This window comes from Vipera berus, assembly GCF_964194415.1.
Source record: "Vipera berus genome assembly, chromosome: 3".
Classification (NCBI taxonomy): Eukaryota; Metazoa; Chordata; class Lepidosauria; order Squamata; family Viperidae; genus Vipera; species Vipera berus.
The window spans coordinates 176905679-176922069 of NC_138204.1; the positions used below are offsets into that span (position 1 = coordinate 176905679).

At 35.1% G+C, this 16391-nt stretch overlaps 1 protein-coding gene across 1 annotated transcript in view; it reads left to right on the plus strand.

Moving 5' to 3' along the window:
* LOC308666703 (lipoxygenase homology domain-containing protein 1-like) overlaps window positions 1-16391 on the plus strand; it is a 226928-nt gene that overhangs the window by 113859 nt on the left and 96678 nt on the right. The window contains exons 26-28 of the mRNA XM_081325599.1: window positions 5065-5290; window positions 14001-14155; window positions 15919-15997. Of these exons, the coding sequence (XP_081181725.1) occupies window positions 5065-5290; window positions 14001-14155; window positions 15919-15997 (460 nt within the window). The remainder of the gene's footprint in view (window positions 1-5064; window positions 5291-14000; window positions 14156-15918; window positions 15998-16391) is intronic.

Sequence of the window (16391 nt, forward strand, 5' to 3'; positions counted from 1 at the left end):
TACTTCATTTGTCTATCTGTTATAAGCCCCGACTAATCATTATGTATCACTTGTTGCATTATATTCATTATTCTATTTGCCAATACTTTAGCAAATATCTTATAATCAGTGTTTAAAAGAGATATTGGTCTATAATCAAACTTGATCCTCCTTTGGAATCAATGTTATGAAAGCTGTTCTCCATGATGGGGGCACTACTCCCCCAAGTTGAATTGTTCTAAATAAATCCTTCAAGGGCTCCACCATTTCTGACTGCAAATTTTTATAATAACTAGCTGTCAATCCATCTGTCCGTGGTGATTTACCCAATTTCAACTGTTTAATTGCTAAAACATTTACCAGAAAAGCAAACTTTCCTTTTTCTTAAAATTTTTGGAGGAATTTCTTTCAATATCAAAACCTCTTGATTTTCCACTTGGAACCTTTTATTATAAAAAGCTTGAATAATTTCATTTCGAATCACTCTCTTCGAAAAATAAATCACCACATCTCTTGGTAAATTCCTCTGCTTTGCAATCCAGGAGTTGACTCTAAAAACTTTTTTAATTTCCCATATGAAATCCTCAACTTGCCAACCCATTATTGGAGCAAAGGCCTTTGCCAGTATCTCTCTCAGGTTTTCCTGTTTGTTCTCCTTCAGTCCTCTAATTCTTAAAGCAAATTCCATTTCTCTATATTGTAGCATTACTGTTTCATCTTCCATCTTTTCCATTTTATTTTGAGCCTCAGTCATCTTATCTTCCAAACCAATATTGCCTTGAGTTAATTCTTCCATACGATCATCCATGTTTTGAATATGTTGTGCCAGTCCCTGAAATGCCAATAGAATATCTTCCCTTATTTCTTTATTTTTAATCTGCATAGTTTCTTTAATTTCTCCAATCTCTTCTGACATTAACTCAAATTTATCATTCATTTTTTCATCTATTTTTCCCATCTTGTTTTCTATTTTCTCCATCTTATCATTTATTTCTTTAGTTTGAGATTTCAAAGCCTCCTGCAGGTCTTTTAATGTCAAAGTTTGGGGGGGGGCATTAAAGCCTGTAAGTTTGATTGCTGTGCTGGCCAAGTCCCTGCACTCCTGGGGGGCCCAGGTTTTGACGATTTTAATGACATCTTAAATCAATTTTATTCTCTGTATTCAAAAAGATTAATCAAGTCAAAATGTTTATAGTCTTGCTGTTCTCTTCTTAAAATTCTTTTAGGTTCTTATAATTTTCTTATAGTCTTTACAGTTTTCAATATCCAAACAGCCACTTTCACTTTCAAAGCACTTTCGATTCTTTGTTACAAAGAATCATTCAGGCACCATCTTCCCTTTCTTTTTAAAATGACAAAAAGAAAGTTGAGATTCCAGAGTTAAAATCTTATACTTGCTGTTTATACTGCTCCCGCATCCGCTCTGCCTGCCTTAATTCCTCAAGATAGCAATCAGATCAAGTCAAGTCCAGCAGGAGTGGATTCAGCATCTTGCTCTGCTTTGAAGCAGAGAAATCCTCCGATCCGGAGCGTTTCCAGGCTTCGGGGGAGCTCTCACCCTCCAAGCCCAAAAATAAACATTCTGGGGCTCTAGGGGAGCTCTACCCCTACCTGGAGTCTCCCCTTCCCCTCTTCGCCCAAGGGGAAGGGTTTTCAGCCGCGGAACAGCTGATTGTCGGCTGTTCCGTGGCTTTTACGGAGTCAGAGGGCTGGCGGTCGATTTTGACCGTCCACACCGCTGAAGCGCCACTCAGAGGTCCCTGTATAAGCATCTTTATTGCTTGCAATAGTGAAATAAAATAGAAGAAGACAGAAAGGACACCTCTTATTGCATCGTACTTGCAGTAATATTCTTTTTTTTATTGAAAAGTTTTATAAAAATTACAATATTATCCCCCCAACCCACCCTTGACCCCCCCTTAATAAAGGTAGCTGGTAAGTGGAACACTAGGTGAATTGAAGATAAAGCTTTGTCAATTTGCACACAAATGACACCTGTCATATCCTTTGGTTGTTTCCCAATAATTTGGAAATTTGAACAAATTAAAGATTCAGAACAGACTGTTCAGTACAGATAGATGTTTATGTATGTACAGATGAATTTGTGGTTTTTGTCAGTTTTTTATATACGGGCAGATAGGCTGTACTAATGGATGAAAATATAATACAAACACTCCTACGTACTCTGAAGGAGCAGAGTGAACAGCCTTGATGTAAAGAACATTGCTTCTAAATCTTTAAATGTGAAATTGCTGCTGAAGGATGCCAGTTTTTTTATGATGCAAGACCAGGAATTCACAAATATGATATGAAATTTGGTATAGTAACAAGGAAAAATTGCAGAGTGTCACTCAAATGCTAATTTTCAATCTTTTCAAGGAAGGAAAGGGATTATGAGATTGATAGTCGGGAGTTGGCAGGATTTTGGGGTGGGGAACATTGCTGACTGTGGAAATTGGGCTGTTAGGAATTATTGAAGGGAAAAAGAGGAAAAGAGCAGGTTCATTTCCCAGGAGGGGAAAACAAGGCTATCAAAGGCGTGCAGTCAGCCATGTGTTATCAGGTAGTCACATTAAGGTTGTTCTTGTAGCAGCTATTGTTTGAGCCTATTTTCTTGGTTTCAGGGTTGTGGTCTATTAAAATATTATTCTGTAAAAGCTGCTCATTGAGACCTTACTTTCAGTAAGGCCCATTTTTCAACTCAGTCTATAGAATTCAGTACTAACTGTGAGCTTAAAAAAAGTTTTCCTGCTTCATTCTGGAGATAAGGGGCTGCCTCTCATCTCCCAAAGGTGTAGTAGCCCCTCTGATGAGAAAGGCTACTCCAAAGACAAATGTTCTGTGGGTGATCTTGGTTGCCATTTGGCTTTACATTCACTACGGTCACCTTTGCAGGTCCTGGATATCCTTGGTGTATAGTATATGGAGGGACCAATCAGTGAAGTGTCGTTCCTCCCAATATATCAGATGCTGGGGAGCACTAGAAGAAATAAATCAAGAGGCTGGTGTGATGCGTTACATTGATGTGGCAGTTTTTCAAGAATGAGGGGGAAAATTCCATGGGGGAGGGGCAGATAAGAAGCAACACAGCCCAAAGCTGAATAGGAGGTAGAGGAAAAGAGTTAGGATAACCACTCCCTAAAATATCCCAAGGTATATCCATTAGGGTGTGAGTAGTAAGGGTTTAGTTTGGCAAGATTCTGTCTGTTGAGTGTAAGCAAATAAAGAACTGAACTTTGGCTGGCTTAATCTATGTCATTCTTGGGCTGGATGTGACATATATTCAAAATACAACATGACTATCAGAGGCATCCATGTATATGTAATATGATGATTATAGTCACCTGTGTTTAATTATTTTAACATTAGAGTGTTGATGAAACTAAAGTTTGCATTTTCGACAAGCAAAATAATCATAGTTTGTCTCTCTTCCTTTTATAAAGAATGTGTTCTTTGTTCCTGTGAGCTTGGGAGGAACATAACAATCAGACTAGGAATAAGGTGGGAAACTACAAGCAGGCTGGGCATTTATTTGCACATCATGCATAGCTGTAGTTAGTAAGTTAACAGCAAAATTGTCAAGTGCCAGGGAAATCAGGAGATCCAGGCAGTTCAAATGGGTATAAAAATTTATTGCAAGCTTAAACTCTTTGCACAAACCTGAACTACTAACAGTCCAAGCAAACTGGTGGTAGATAAGAGTTACAGGAACTCAAGGTGGGCTAGAATTAGATCTCTAACAGTCTTAGGGACTGTTAATGCATTTGACCCCACCCTTGGGCTCAGCCTGGTCATCTTCTACAAAAACCTGGTTTCGAATAATACACTAGAAATTAATGAGGTTGGTACTTACCATAATATGTAAATCCAGGAAACAAAATCCAATAATATTTTGCATTGCATCTTTAACTAGTTCAGCATATAATAATACTTTGCATTACATCTTTAACTAGTTCAGCAGAAAGAAATAAAGAAGTGTATAATACTCCTTAGCTTCACTGCATGTTTACAAGAAGTCATTTGTGTGGTTACTCATCCAATATCCTATCTTTGGCATAATGTATTGTCAGTGAATTCAATATTATCCTTACCACATTTATAGGTTCCCCACTCCAAGTTTCCTTCTGTCATTTTTTCCCTCCATTCCATTGTGTCCAAGTCTTGGAGCCTGCATGGACAAGTTGCTGTAGTTTTCTTGGCAATGTTTTCAAAAGTGGTTTGCTATTACTTCTTAGGACTGAGAAGATGACTGACCCAAGGTCATCCAGTTGGGTATGGGACCAGAACTCATGGTCCTCCAGTTTCTTGCTTGATGTTTTAACCACTATTCCATACTGGCTCTTCATTTTATTTAACTGTGTTTAAATGTTATTGCTTTGACCTAGCGTAATAATATATTTGTTAAATGTATTGTTTTAGGATTAATGCAGCAAAGGCAAGAGGTTTTTGATAATTAATCACTAAATCTCGTGTTACCACTCTGAATAAATCTATACTGTACATTTATACTTAAGCAAAATGATCCTTAAGCAGGATAGCAATGATATTTAGAGTAAAGCTATAACTAAGACCATTAACACATTTAGTTTAAACTTTAATCAGTTGTCTCATCTCTGAATATAAAATTTTAGTAGAATTAGATAGAATGTTATAATCATGTGGCCTGGGACCTCAATATTTAAAAGAGCATCATATGTTTATGACATACAATATGTACCTACATAAGCTCCAAAATGAGCAATAGAGCTTTTCTCCAAATCTCTTTTCAGTTTCAATTCTTGCCAATAGCTCTAAATAAGGGTGAGGGAACTTTTAGTAATTGTCCTTCAACTGTAGTCTCCTAAGAAAAATGTCCAGAGAAAAGTTAAGCTACCTATGTTAGTACATTTTTCATCATTAGACTATGACCTTCTTATTCTCCCCCAGGCCTTCTGAACAATATGCTATTTTTATTTTATGTTAATGAAAGTTATTGGAGGATTTGTTTATTAACATTTTGGTTTCCTCTCATTTAATTATTTAGATTTATCTGTACAGTCAAGTGAAATATAATGAAAGCTTTCCTTATCTATTTATATTTTCCAGATTAACCTAAAAAATATTGGAGAACCATATAAAATCCGAATTGGCCATGACAACAGTGGAAAAAATCCCAGTTGGTACCTGAATGAAATTAGATTTCAAAAGATGAATTTGCCATCTGAGCAAGAAATATGTTTTCCTGTCAACTGCTGGTTATCTGAAGACCAAGGAGATGGAGACACATGGAGAGAAATACCAATTAGAAGGCCTAAAAAAGAATGTTTACCATGTATGTCTATAATATATAATATTTTTATTTATATATGTGTATTGCGTATTAGACTTAATTACATATCTTTTATTATTCATCTTATTATCCATCACAGTATTATGAGAGTAGTGAAATAAGAGTAGGAAAACTTTAAATGTTAGGGGATTATACTTACCTACTATTATTCAAAATACTAAATAGCCCAAGTGCTTATTATCCAGAACTATATTTAAAATGTCCCAAGATCAATGGATTGTTCTAGCAACTTCTTTATCCTCACTTAAGCATTACGTGAAAAATATAAATTAATACACTCCCTTGTGTAGTACAGAGGAAATCTGTTACATTTTCAGAACTGTTTTAATAAAGTTTATTTGACAAGACTGAAATTTGGCAAGTTACATTTATCTAAATATTGTGTGTTAGGGAAGACTTATTTGCACAGTCTTACGCACATTGAATGAAATAAGAATGTAAATTACTTTAGCAAATGAATTAGAATTTAATAATGGTAGAAGTTAGGAGGAACTGTGCAATCAGCCAGGCCAATGTTATTTAATCTAACATTATATTTAAAAACAATTTAAAAACTGTACTATGGGATTTTCACTAATATGTTTATTTATACAGCATTTCTATATTGTCTATAGACTCTAGATAGTTCATAATAACAATAAAACCAGGTAATAAAGCTCCACCCGAATAAAAATAATCCTCCCAAATACAGATTGATCATGTTTGTGTTCATTCTATATTTTTCAGCATGTATTAATTCGTGATTCTCTAGTAATTTTATCATACATACTGTACTAATAAGTAACCTATTCCCATTGCATTCGATTTCTATGTTTCTTGTAATTTTCTCAGATCTGATTTTCATATAAGAAAGCAGGTAGGTGTGCACAGTTTTTGCTTCTTTTGACATTCATTCCTCATAATAGAGCACATGCTAACTTGCCTTTCTTCAAGCATCCTCATGTCTAAAAATATACTGCTCAAAATAAATAAAGGGAACACTTAAACAACACAATATACTGTATTTAATAGTAGGATGTCTTATCTTGTGTTCCCTTTATTTTTTTGAGCAGTATATATCTATCTTTAGTAAACCCTCTAAAAAGGTATATAAATCATCTACTTGTTCTATCAATATTTCATTTATGTATAACCTGCAATAATTTTTTAGTATTTTCCCTGTCTACATTAATTTTATTTTTGATGTTTCAATTTTCAGTTCTATAATCCTTGTTACATAACACAATCTATGTAACTTTCACTGCTAATCACTTGGTTTTTCATTCAATAATATTGTATCATCTGTCTTCAAATACATAAGCATCCCAAACAAACCTCCCTAACATCAAAAGCATGCTTTAGACATTTATTTATACATTCATTTTCCTGCTCAGTGCTGAACCATGGGGTGAGGGTTGCATTGATTCTACCACACATGGTTTACTTCCACTTTGTTACCACTATTATTGTATTCAGCAATTGACCTTCACCTTGATACTAAGGCAAAACATTTTATAATTCATACTTATTCATTTTATTATATGTGTTCTCTAAATCAACAAATGTTCAAAAAGACTTTCAATCACACATTCATATATTTCTCTATATATTTATTGAAGAATAAATATTTGGTTTGTATGTCCTGTTCAGCATCAAGGCATATTACACTTTTAAAATTTTGCTCAGTTTCGTATTTCATCCCCTTTTAATCAGGATTCTGCCAAACACAAAATTAGATACAACTTCATAAGCAAAATGTACATATTTTACCATTTCTCCACTTACACTATCTCACAAGATTTACTATATCTTTCTTTTTGTTAATTTTCTTGGACCCTCCCTCTGTCTCTCCCTCCACCCCTCCCTCCCTTCTCCCAGGCAGTGAACAAATGAATGAAGCTACAATGATACAGTAAACAATAATAATATTTTGTTGCTATAAAATACATTGTTACTCTACACCCCAATGTCTTCTAGAATAACCAGTACTTATTAATATTTTGGGAAATGGTGAAAGACAGTCATTTTCATTTTTAGGCAAAAGCTGTTCCAAAGAAAGCAGGGATCAACACAGAGGCTGCAAGCACATAATCAAACCTCCCCCCTCCCCCTTTTAACTTGCAAATTTAATACATGTAAAAAAAAGGGGGTTGGTGCTTTGATCATGCAGTCACGGGTTACTTTTTTTAATATTCCCTGCAGATACCTCTGGGGAAAAAAAAACAATTTCTACTGAAAATGCATATTTCTGGATTGATGAAGGGAATATTTAACAGATACCATGTATACTCTGATTTACGTAGTGCATTTGTTTCAGTTATACTCTTCAAAAGTTCTTATATACTGTATATCTCCAAAGACCTCCTTCCAGCATTTCTTTACTTTATTTATTTATTTTAGTTTCATCCCAAATAAAGTGATAAATCTATCACTTTAATATTTAATTCAATTCAGTCTGTTGAAGGCTGCTGATTTAGACTGCTTTACCAAATTTTAAAACATTTTTTTCCTATCAACATTCATGTCAGTTTCTCTTCTTTTGTGTTCCTTTCTCCATCACTGTTTACAGTGATCATTTCTTGTCATTATACATGCCTTTTGCTTTTTATCATTTTGATTTATCAGTCATTTTTTTCTGGTTTTCCTCATCCACAGCATCTTTCACTTCATCATAACAGCATGCAACCATTTTCATATTTTCCATTAGGATAACTACACACATTTCTGTGGTGATCTGTTTCAAGCAGCTCCTATATCCTTATACTTTCCTTACACCTATTTTCCATTTATTTTATTGGAAGATTCAATAAATTTTCTAATACTATTTCTTCTAGTAATCATACTGCTTTCACTTCTGTTTCTTTCATTTCTTTCCTTTTTCCCCATGTCCATTTGCCCCCAAATCCTGGTTCGGGGCACAATCAATGTTAAAATGCAACCACTGTAGTGAAAAAAACAAAACTATATAGAAATCTTTCCAGGCTGAGTAAAATTGAACAGAAAAGTTAGTGTTGCAGGCAGGATATTTCTAATATCCGTCAGAATGGAAGGCAAGTTGAACAAGGAACAAGTTATAAAAAGTTTAAAAAATTACCATGTAGGAATACAGGCAGTGCAAAAGAAATTAGACAGTTGTACAATAAAATGGACCTATGTGAAAGCATATCAGACAGCAAAGCAGAGCTTGAGAATAAATTCTTTACCTTCATCAGTACTTCTTTCATGCTTTGAGTTTGCCTTTCTTCGGCTATAGATACTATCTGTTCTTCCTGGACTGTTTTGACTCAGGAATACAACAGTGCTGTGCCTATGTGACATAACAGCTTAATTAAAGCCCATCTCTTAGCACGACAAATATTCAAATGAAAAAGCATTGCCCCTTCACCTCAGAAAGTACAATCTTGATTGCATTAATTAAACTTGTTTAATTTCTGTTCTTATTTATATTGCTTGATCCTGGGTATTTCAGAGAGTGAGTGAATGTAGCTATTCAAACTAATTTCTACATGCTAGAAGAAATATCTTTAGACTTTTGTTTGAGTTAGTAAATTGTATTTTCCTAAAATTCCCTGTATACTGCAGTTTGATTCTAATTTAATGCCACCAAATTCAAGGTTCAATGGCTTCAAACTGTTGCAAAATAACAGAAAATGTGGCACTGAAGGATGGTTGTAATACCTTACATATTGACATGCTTTACTGCTATACAAATTATAGTTTGTTTTCCCTTGCTGGTACATAAAAGTTTGGAAATGTTTTTGAATTTTATGACTAGCACAGTGAAAGCCATGAGAAAGATATAGTATCTAGAGACCCAGAGGATCTATGGCCAATTCTATAATCAGCTAGTTTGGAGGACATTACATTCTGACGTAATAAAGTTGCTCCCATCAGCAAAGCAAAATTTTCCATTTGGTCACTCATGCCCTGTCCATCTCCTGATTGGATTATTCCAATATGGGGCTATCTTTGAAAGGATTTGGAAGCATCAACTGGTCAGAATGTGGCCATGTGAATTATATTGGGTGCTCAAAAAGATTCTCATATGACACCTTTGCTCAGTGAACAACACTGGATGCCAGTTTGCTTCCTGGTCCAATTCAAGGTGTTGGTTATCACCTATAAAGTCCTACATGGTATAAGGTCAGGCTGCCTAAGGAACTGGCTTTGCCCCATTACACCATCATTTGATCAGGCAGGAAAGGTATGATGAAGAAGAAATTCAACTGGCACAATCTAGGAATAGAATCTTCTCTGTCATTGCCCCTGCATTATGGAACATCTTGACACTCCACCTCACCCCCACTCTCCTGGCTTTCCTCAAAAAAGTCAAAACCTGGCTGTGCAACCTTGCATGGGGGACACAGAGAACCATGCAACTATGGGGTTGGCTGATGCCATGAGAATCTGTATTAACTATTGCTAAATGCCCATCTTGGATTTTTTTTACCTCCTTGAAATTTTATAATGCTATAGTTTATAATTTTTAAAATTTTAGTCTTAAATTACTTTTAATATTTTAATGTTAATTTATGTTATATTAATTAAATAGTACACCACTAAGAGCCCCTCTCTGAGAAAGATGGACAGTGAAGAAATAGGAAATATAACTAACTAACTAACTAGCTAACTAACTAACTGAATGAATGAATGACACTTACTTAGAATATTTATGTTTTAATTAAACCCTTAGAATTTGTGTCCTGCCTTTGACCTTTACATGTTAAACAGAAAATATAAACTGGATTCCATGCATATGTAATAAAAATTATTCTACATTATTTTTAATCCAATATGAAAATCTCATTTTTATAAGCAGTGATAGTATTTATTTATCAAATGTATAAATAAAGTTGTCAAAAAGTCATATAAACACATGCGTACACACACACACACACACACACACACACAAACAAGGTTTGATAAGCAGTAGAGTCACTTCAGGTTTGCACTATGATACAGCTGCAATAAACAAAGCCACATTTTATGCAGTTATCCCAATTTTCATGGTGTGCACAACATACTAAATTGTTAAGCAATCACCACAGAGTTTCCTATACCAGGCTACAAAGTAGTCATCTGGTTTGAATCATGCAAGCACAGCCTTGTATTGTAAATTCTATTACCACAGCTAGAATGGCCTTAACTGGAGATAGAGTACTTTCCAATAAAAGAGAATATTTGTGGATTAGGGTTGAAATGAGGGGTCCTTGATGCTCTCTGAGCTTTCTTGCTTTCTTACAGATGTTTTATTACCCAAACTAGTGCTAGTAAGGAGCATGGTTTGCTGTCAGTTTATATTCTAATGGCTTGCTCTGTCAATGTTGGTAGGGATGGTCTTAGAGATTATTTGATTGGGCTGCCTACTGTTGTCTCTTTGGCAGTTTCTTGATTGGGGTATTTATTGATTGTTGGTCTGATGTTAAAGTTGGAGTTAATCTATGCAGATCTGGATGCTGATTGCTTGTGGAGAGGTGCTTGTGTCTTTTTGTTCCCTTCTGGGCTGGTTGATTGTCTCTTTTGCATAATCTATAGATGTTGTTAATGTCTATGTGTCTATTGATGGCTAATTTGTCAAAGTGCCAGGCTTCTAGACATTACCTGGAATTTTTGGACTTGGCCTAGTCTAGGATTGTCACATTTTCCCAATTGAAACTATGGTTAAATCTGTCTGTATGTTGTGAAATTAAAGTCATTTTTTCTGACTGCTAATTGGTGTTCATAGAGAGCTTTGCCTAAACCTGAAATATTATTTAGGGATCTAATGTTAAATTATTCCTGAGCTTAACACAAAGCATCACAGTCTGGTTTGGAAGCATCACTGCTTCAGACAGAAAGGTGGTGCAGAGTGGTGAGGATAGCCAAAAAGATCATTGGCAGTTCCCTCTGCTCTATCCAGGACATAGCACAGAAGCGTTGCTTTAGCAGGGTCTGTAAGATTATCTGGGACACTACACATCCTCTTCACGATGTGTTTTCCTTGTTACCTTCTGGGAGGAGGCTTCATGGTATCCATAGCAGAACATCCAGATTCAGCCATAGTTTCATTCCATACAGCCTTAACCTTATGAACTCTCAAGCTTCCTCCTTCTGTTATATATTCAAGATGGACAGTATTTAATATTTGTTTTGTTATGTAATGTAGAGGTGTGGGTCTATACATATGTTGTATATAGTATGGTTAGGTATGTGTCATGTATGTGTTTCACTTTGAGAGTGGGCAACTAAATTTCATTTTTGATGTGTGCCATTCTGTCCACAGTAAAAAAATGACAATAAAGGTTATCTTATCTTATTTTACAGAAAGAGAAAAAAATAAAACAAAGCATAACCTTTCAAACAATGATAACATTATGCAGAATGGAGAGTGCCATTGTTTTAAATTAGTTTTTATAGGCAGAAACAGGCCTGTATGTATGTGACAGATTGTTTATTTTTGCTTATCCTATAAATGACCAAGAAGATAATTTTAATTTTGGCCTGAAATCCTGACTTTTGAACAGTTGACTAATATTTTGTGGACTACTACTTCCCTGTTATCTGCTTCCCTGGTGAGAATCATATTTTTTTTTGTTATTTGTGCTGCTTCAGTTTAGCAATTTCACAGGTATGAAGTAATAGGACAAACCATTGTTTCACTTGTTTTAAAATGTGTTATGCAATAAAAGTGTGATATGCTTAAGAATGGCTATGTGAAAACTTAGCTATTCCATTCTTGAAGTTTTCAAAATGGGAGAAAGTTAAGATCTGTGAATCAACTCAGGCTATGGATTATACCTGACAATTTGTTGGTATGTTGTCAATATGGGCTTAGGTTGAAAGGACTTACATGGTCATCTATTTCCATTAATATGGGCTCATGCATGAGTAAACAGATTATTATCTGTCATATTTTTATGCTGTTTCCTATCTTCAGGAAATATCACAACAGGCCTGGACGAATATGTTTTCTAGGACTTGCATCTAAATTTTTCTTATTCAAGAGGGAAATGGAGCATCCATCACAATGAATGATCAAGCACACAATCTCAGTTATAGAAATCTCAGCTCAGAGTAGCTAGTCTTTGTGTTAAGAATTGTGTTTTGTTCACGCATACAGTTAGAGATCCTGTAGTCTTAATGTTGAATAGATACTCAGTGTAATATAATCAGAAGCTGACCTCAGGATAAATCTGTCACTACACTCAAAATACTTATAGTTTTCAGACCAATAAACCCAGTGATCAAGATTTTCTCACAATCATTCCTCAATGTATGTGCTTATTGACTGGAGAGAGAGTGAGTGCTTGATTTCTTCTGGTTTTGTCTAACCCAGGGGTAGGCAATCTTGGCTCTTTTATGACTCATGGACTTCAACTCCCAGAATTCCTGAGCCAGCTGGCTCAGGAATTCTGGGAGTTAAAGTCCATGAGTCATAAAAGAGCCAAGGTTGCCCACCCCCTGTCTAACCTTTCAAAGGCAATGTCTATTACCCAGTATTTGTTTGTTAATGAATCATGTATTTTATTATCAACTTCACTCTGACAGCTGTTGTTTACTGAATCCTGTCAACATGTACAGAACAGACAGTAAAGGATTTTAAATTTTGCATGTTTCCAAAAATTAGTTTTTAAATGCTTGTCTTCATCTTAGTGCTGGGTTTCTGTGAAATAAGCTTTACTGGTTAGTAGCCAGCTGCCTTCAGAATTACTTCCTTCTTAAAAATGATGCTTAAAATTACACATTGATTAGGATGTTGTAGTACTTGGGAACATTAACAAATATATTTTGATGTTTTAAAAGACTCACAATTCTATCTATCTATCTATCTATCTATCTATCTATCTATCTATCTATCTATCTATCTATCTATCTATCTATCTATCTATCCTATGAATCCTTTACAGCAACAAAATATATTTGTTAAAATTCCCAAATACAACCAATGTCCTATTCAATGTGTGATTTTAAGCTTCCATTCACAGTCATACATACATGTATATTTCTGAACTAACTCTGAATCATTATAAGCAGGAGCAGCAGCATTTGTGAAAGTAGGTCTCCAGCATGAAACCCATGGACACTAATGTGCTTGTAGTTCCAGCCAATTCATTACTGCTTGTTTTTCTCTTTGCCTCACTGATTTTTTTTTGTTTTGTGATCAATAGGTTCCAGTTTAGTCTGTTGATTTTTCCCTTTTTTCCTCAATAGATACAAATGCATGTTTTTGTCTGCTCAAATCACTTGATCACCTGATGCTTAGTTTTTTATTGTGAAGTTAGCATTGTAAGCTACCAGTTAATTGGTTATCTTTAGAACAAGGCAGGATTCCTTTAAAAGCAATTATATATTCAATGTTCAATAAGTTTCTCTAGTCATAATACTCAAGTTAGTATGAATACCTGCTGAGCAAATGTCTATGGAGATTCTCAGTCATCCAGGTCATGGCTGTCCTAAAGGTGCTTTTTCAGGAGGCAACTGGACTCCCCTTTTTTAAGATGTTTTGCTTCTCATCCAAGAAGCTTTTTCACCTCTGATTACATAAATATAATATATATCCTTCCATTCCCACCATCCAGTCAGAGCTGAAGAAGCTTCTTGGATGAGAAGTGAAACGTCTTCAAAGAAAAACAAGAAAGTCAGTTACCTCTTTAAAAAGCACCTTTGGAACAACCTGCTGAGCAATGAACAACATAAAAATGCACACAGACACTACATTTTGTCTCCATTTCAGTGGTAGTCTACAAGATCAGTGTATTCACCGGGACCCAGCCAGGTGCAGAAACTAATTCGAATGTGTACATCACTATCTTTGGAAATCAAGGAGATTCTGGAAAACGGAAACTTCAGAAGTCAAGCACTAATAAAGTCACATTTCAACGTGGTCAGGTAAAGAAAAATGTACATCTGACTGGAATCAATAATTAATTGACAACATAATTGCATTAATGATTCAGGTAATCTTAATTTGAGTTATAAAGCTCGAATTATGTTGGCTAAAACCGAAAACGACACTCAAGACAGATTTACTGAGTTGTGTAGGAGCATGTATCTACGTACGTGGACTCCATCCTTTTAACGTGCATAAGAATATGTATGTGCATATATGTATGTGTGTGTGTGTGTGTATACACACACACACCACACACATAAACACACACAAAAAACAAGGAGAATTTGTGAGAGAAGTTGCTTGATTGTTCTCCTTCCTAGAACAATTTGCATTTTCCCCCTTTTTTTTCCTTGGTTATGGACACAGACACAATGATGTAAGAATGAGGGCAGAGGGCAAAACACTGCCTAGCTATAGGAAATGCTGGTCAGCAAACTGAAAACTCTGTGCATGGAAAGAATGTCAATGATGAGTACCGTATGCCTGCAAAGAAAAGCAAGGCTTTTTCATGAGAGTTTGAGATGGAGGTGGTGGCTGTAAGTTTGTGCCTTGAATTCAAGCAGGGCAGGGAGGTCGGAAATCAAGGGACAGAATGTACTTCCTATTTCTTCTTCCATCGATGTCTGATATCAGATTTCAGAAAAGAAATATGTCCTACCAATGTCTGTTTATCAGAAACTTTGGAAAGAGGCTTCTCAGGATATTCAGGTTGGGAGCTCCCAGTTGAGGGAGGCTCATCTTTTATTTAAGCAGTGTTTGACCTGACAAATAAATGATGTCTTTCTGTTGTGCTGTGTTCTAAATTTAATTATGCTTTTTATTGTCTGCCACTTTTTAAAAAATAAATCTGTTGTTATTTTATTTCATGTCTTTTAATTATGTGATATGGTTTGGTTATTTCATATTGTAGGTATTCTTATTGTCAGCTGCCTTGAACGATTTTTGTTGTTATTGCTATTATTGAAAGAAGAGCATATGTATGTGACTAAATAAAAAAGGGCCTGTGATTGAGGCCTGTTGGAGTTTTTCTCTGAAATCCCCAGTTACTATAGCAAACAGGTTGTGTAGCTTTCAGACTGAGAAGCTTTTTGTGACACAGGCAAAGTACCTTCTTACCAGAATCATCACAAAGTGGTGCTATGTCGCTCTTCATTTTTAATCTTAGTTCTTAGATAGGCTTAATATTTTACTTTAAAAAAAGTTTCCAAAACCTATTCCTCAAGCCCAACAACTGGAAGATTTAAATATTCTAGTAGAAGAGGCTGTAAGTACTTTTAGGTTCTTGGTTTAACTTTGTTGCTAGTAAGCAGTGACATAATACTACGATTCCTCTTTTGTTCAAAGGCAAGTAGGTAGCATTTAACTCCTAGTCTGATATGAAGAACATAGCAAGGAAGAAGCAATAGAATATTCTGGTAGGAAAAGTGCTTGTTTCTTTTGTAATAAAACAGGGGAAAAGTGCATACCTGCAAAATGAATCTCAAGAGCAAAATGGCATGCTATACTAAAAAATTAAACTACTAAAAAGCTATTATGGAAAAACCTAGTTAAAAATCCTTGAGATGGTAATTTGTTAAGTAATTTATGCATATTTTGCATTGTAGCAATTCCTAACAATACATTTGTACAATGAACATATACTATATAACAAATAATGTGTGCTTTATATCCAATCAATCATTCCAAAGTCTGCCATTCATTGTTTGGATTGTACTAGTTTCCTCCACTTCTTAAAATTCTTTTTGTTGTTGTGTTACAGACTGATGTCTTCTCTGTGATGGCTGTATCACTTGGAGTTCTGCATAAAATTGTCATTGGCCATGATGGAATTGGTCCAGGTATAGCTTTTTTCCCATTGATGGATACATTTCAGTCTCTTTTAAAATGAATGTTGATTTTATTATGTCTCATCCCACCTTTGAAGATCAGGAAGTGTTTTTTTTCTTGCAGGAATATTGAGCTTATATGTTCTGTGTAATAACATATTTTACAAGGATGCTATATTTATTGGAGAATGTTAGCAGTGGATAGTCTGTCCATCAGCTTTCATTTTATCTAATTTTATATCCTTATTGCATTTTTCCTAATTTCTCATTCATATACTATGTGGAACCAAATATGCTGCTTCTCTTTCATATTTCACATTAAGCAGTGTGGTGACTTTATTTCTGCTTTCCCTTCTCCCCTGATTAGTAATGAGCATGTGAAATCCACTAATTCCTTATTGCTACT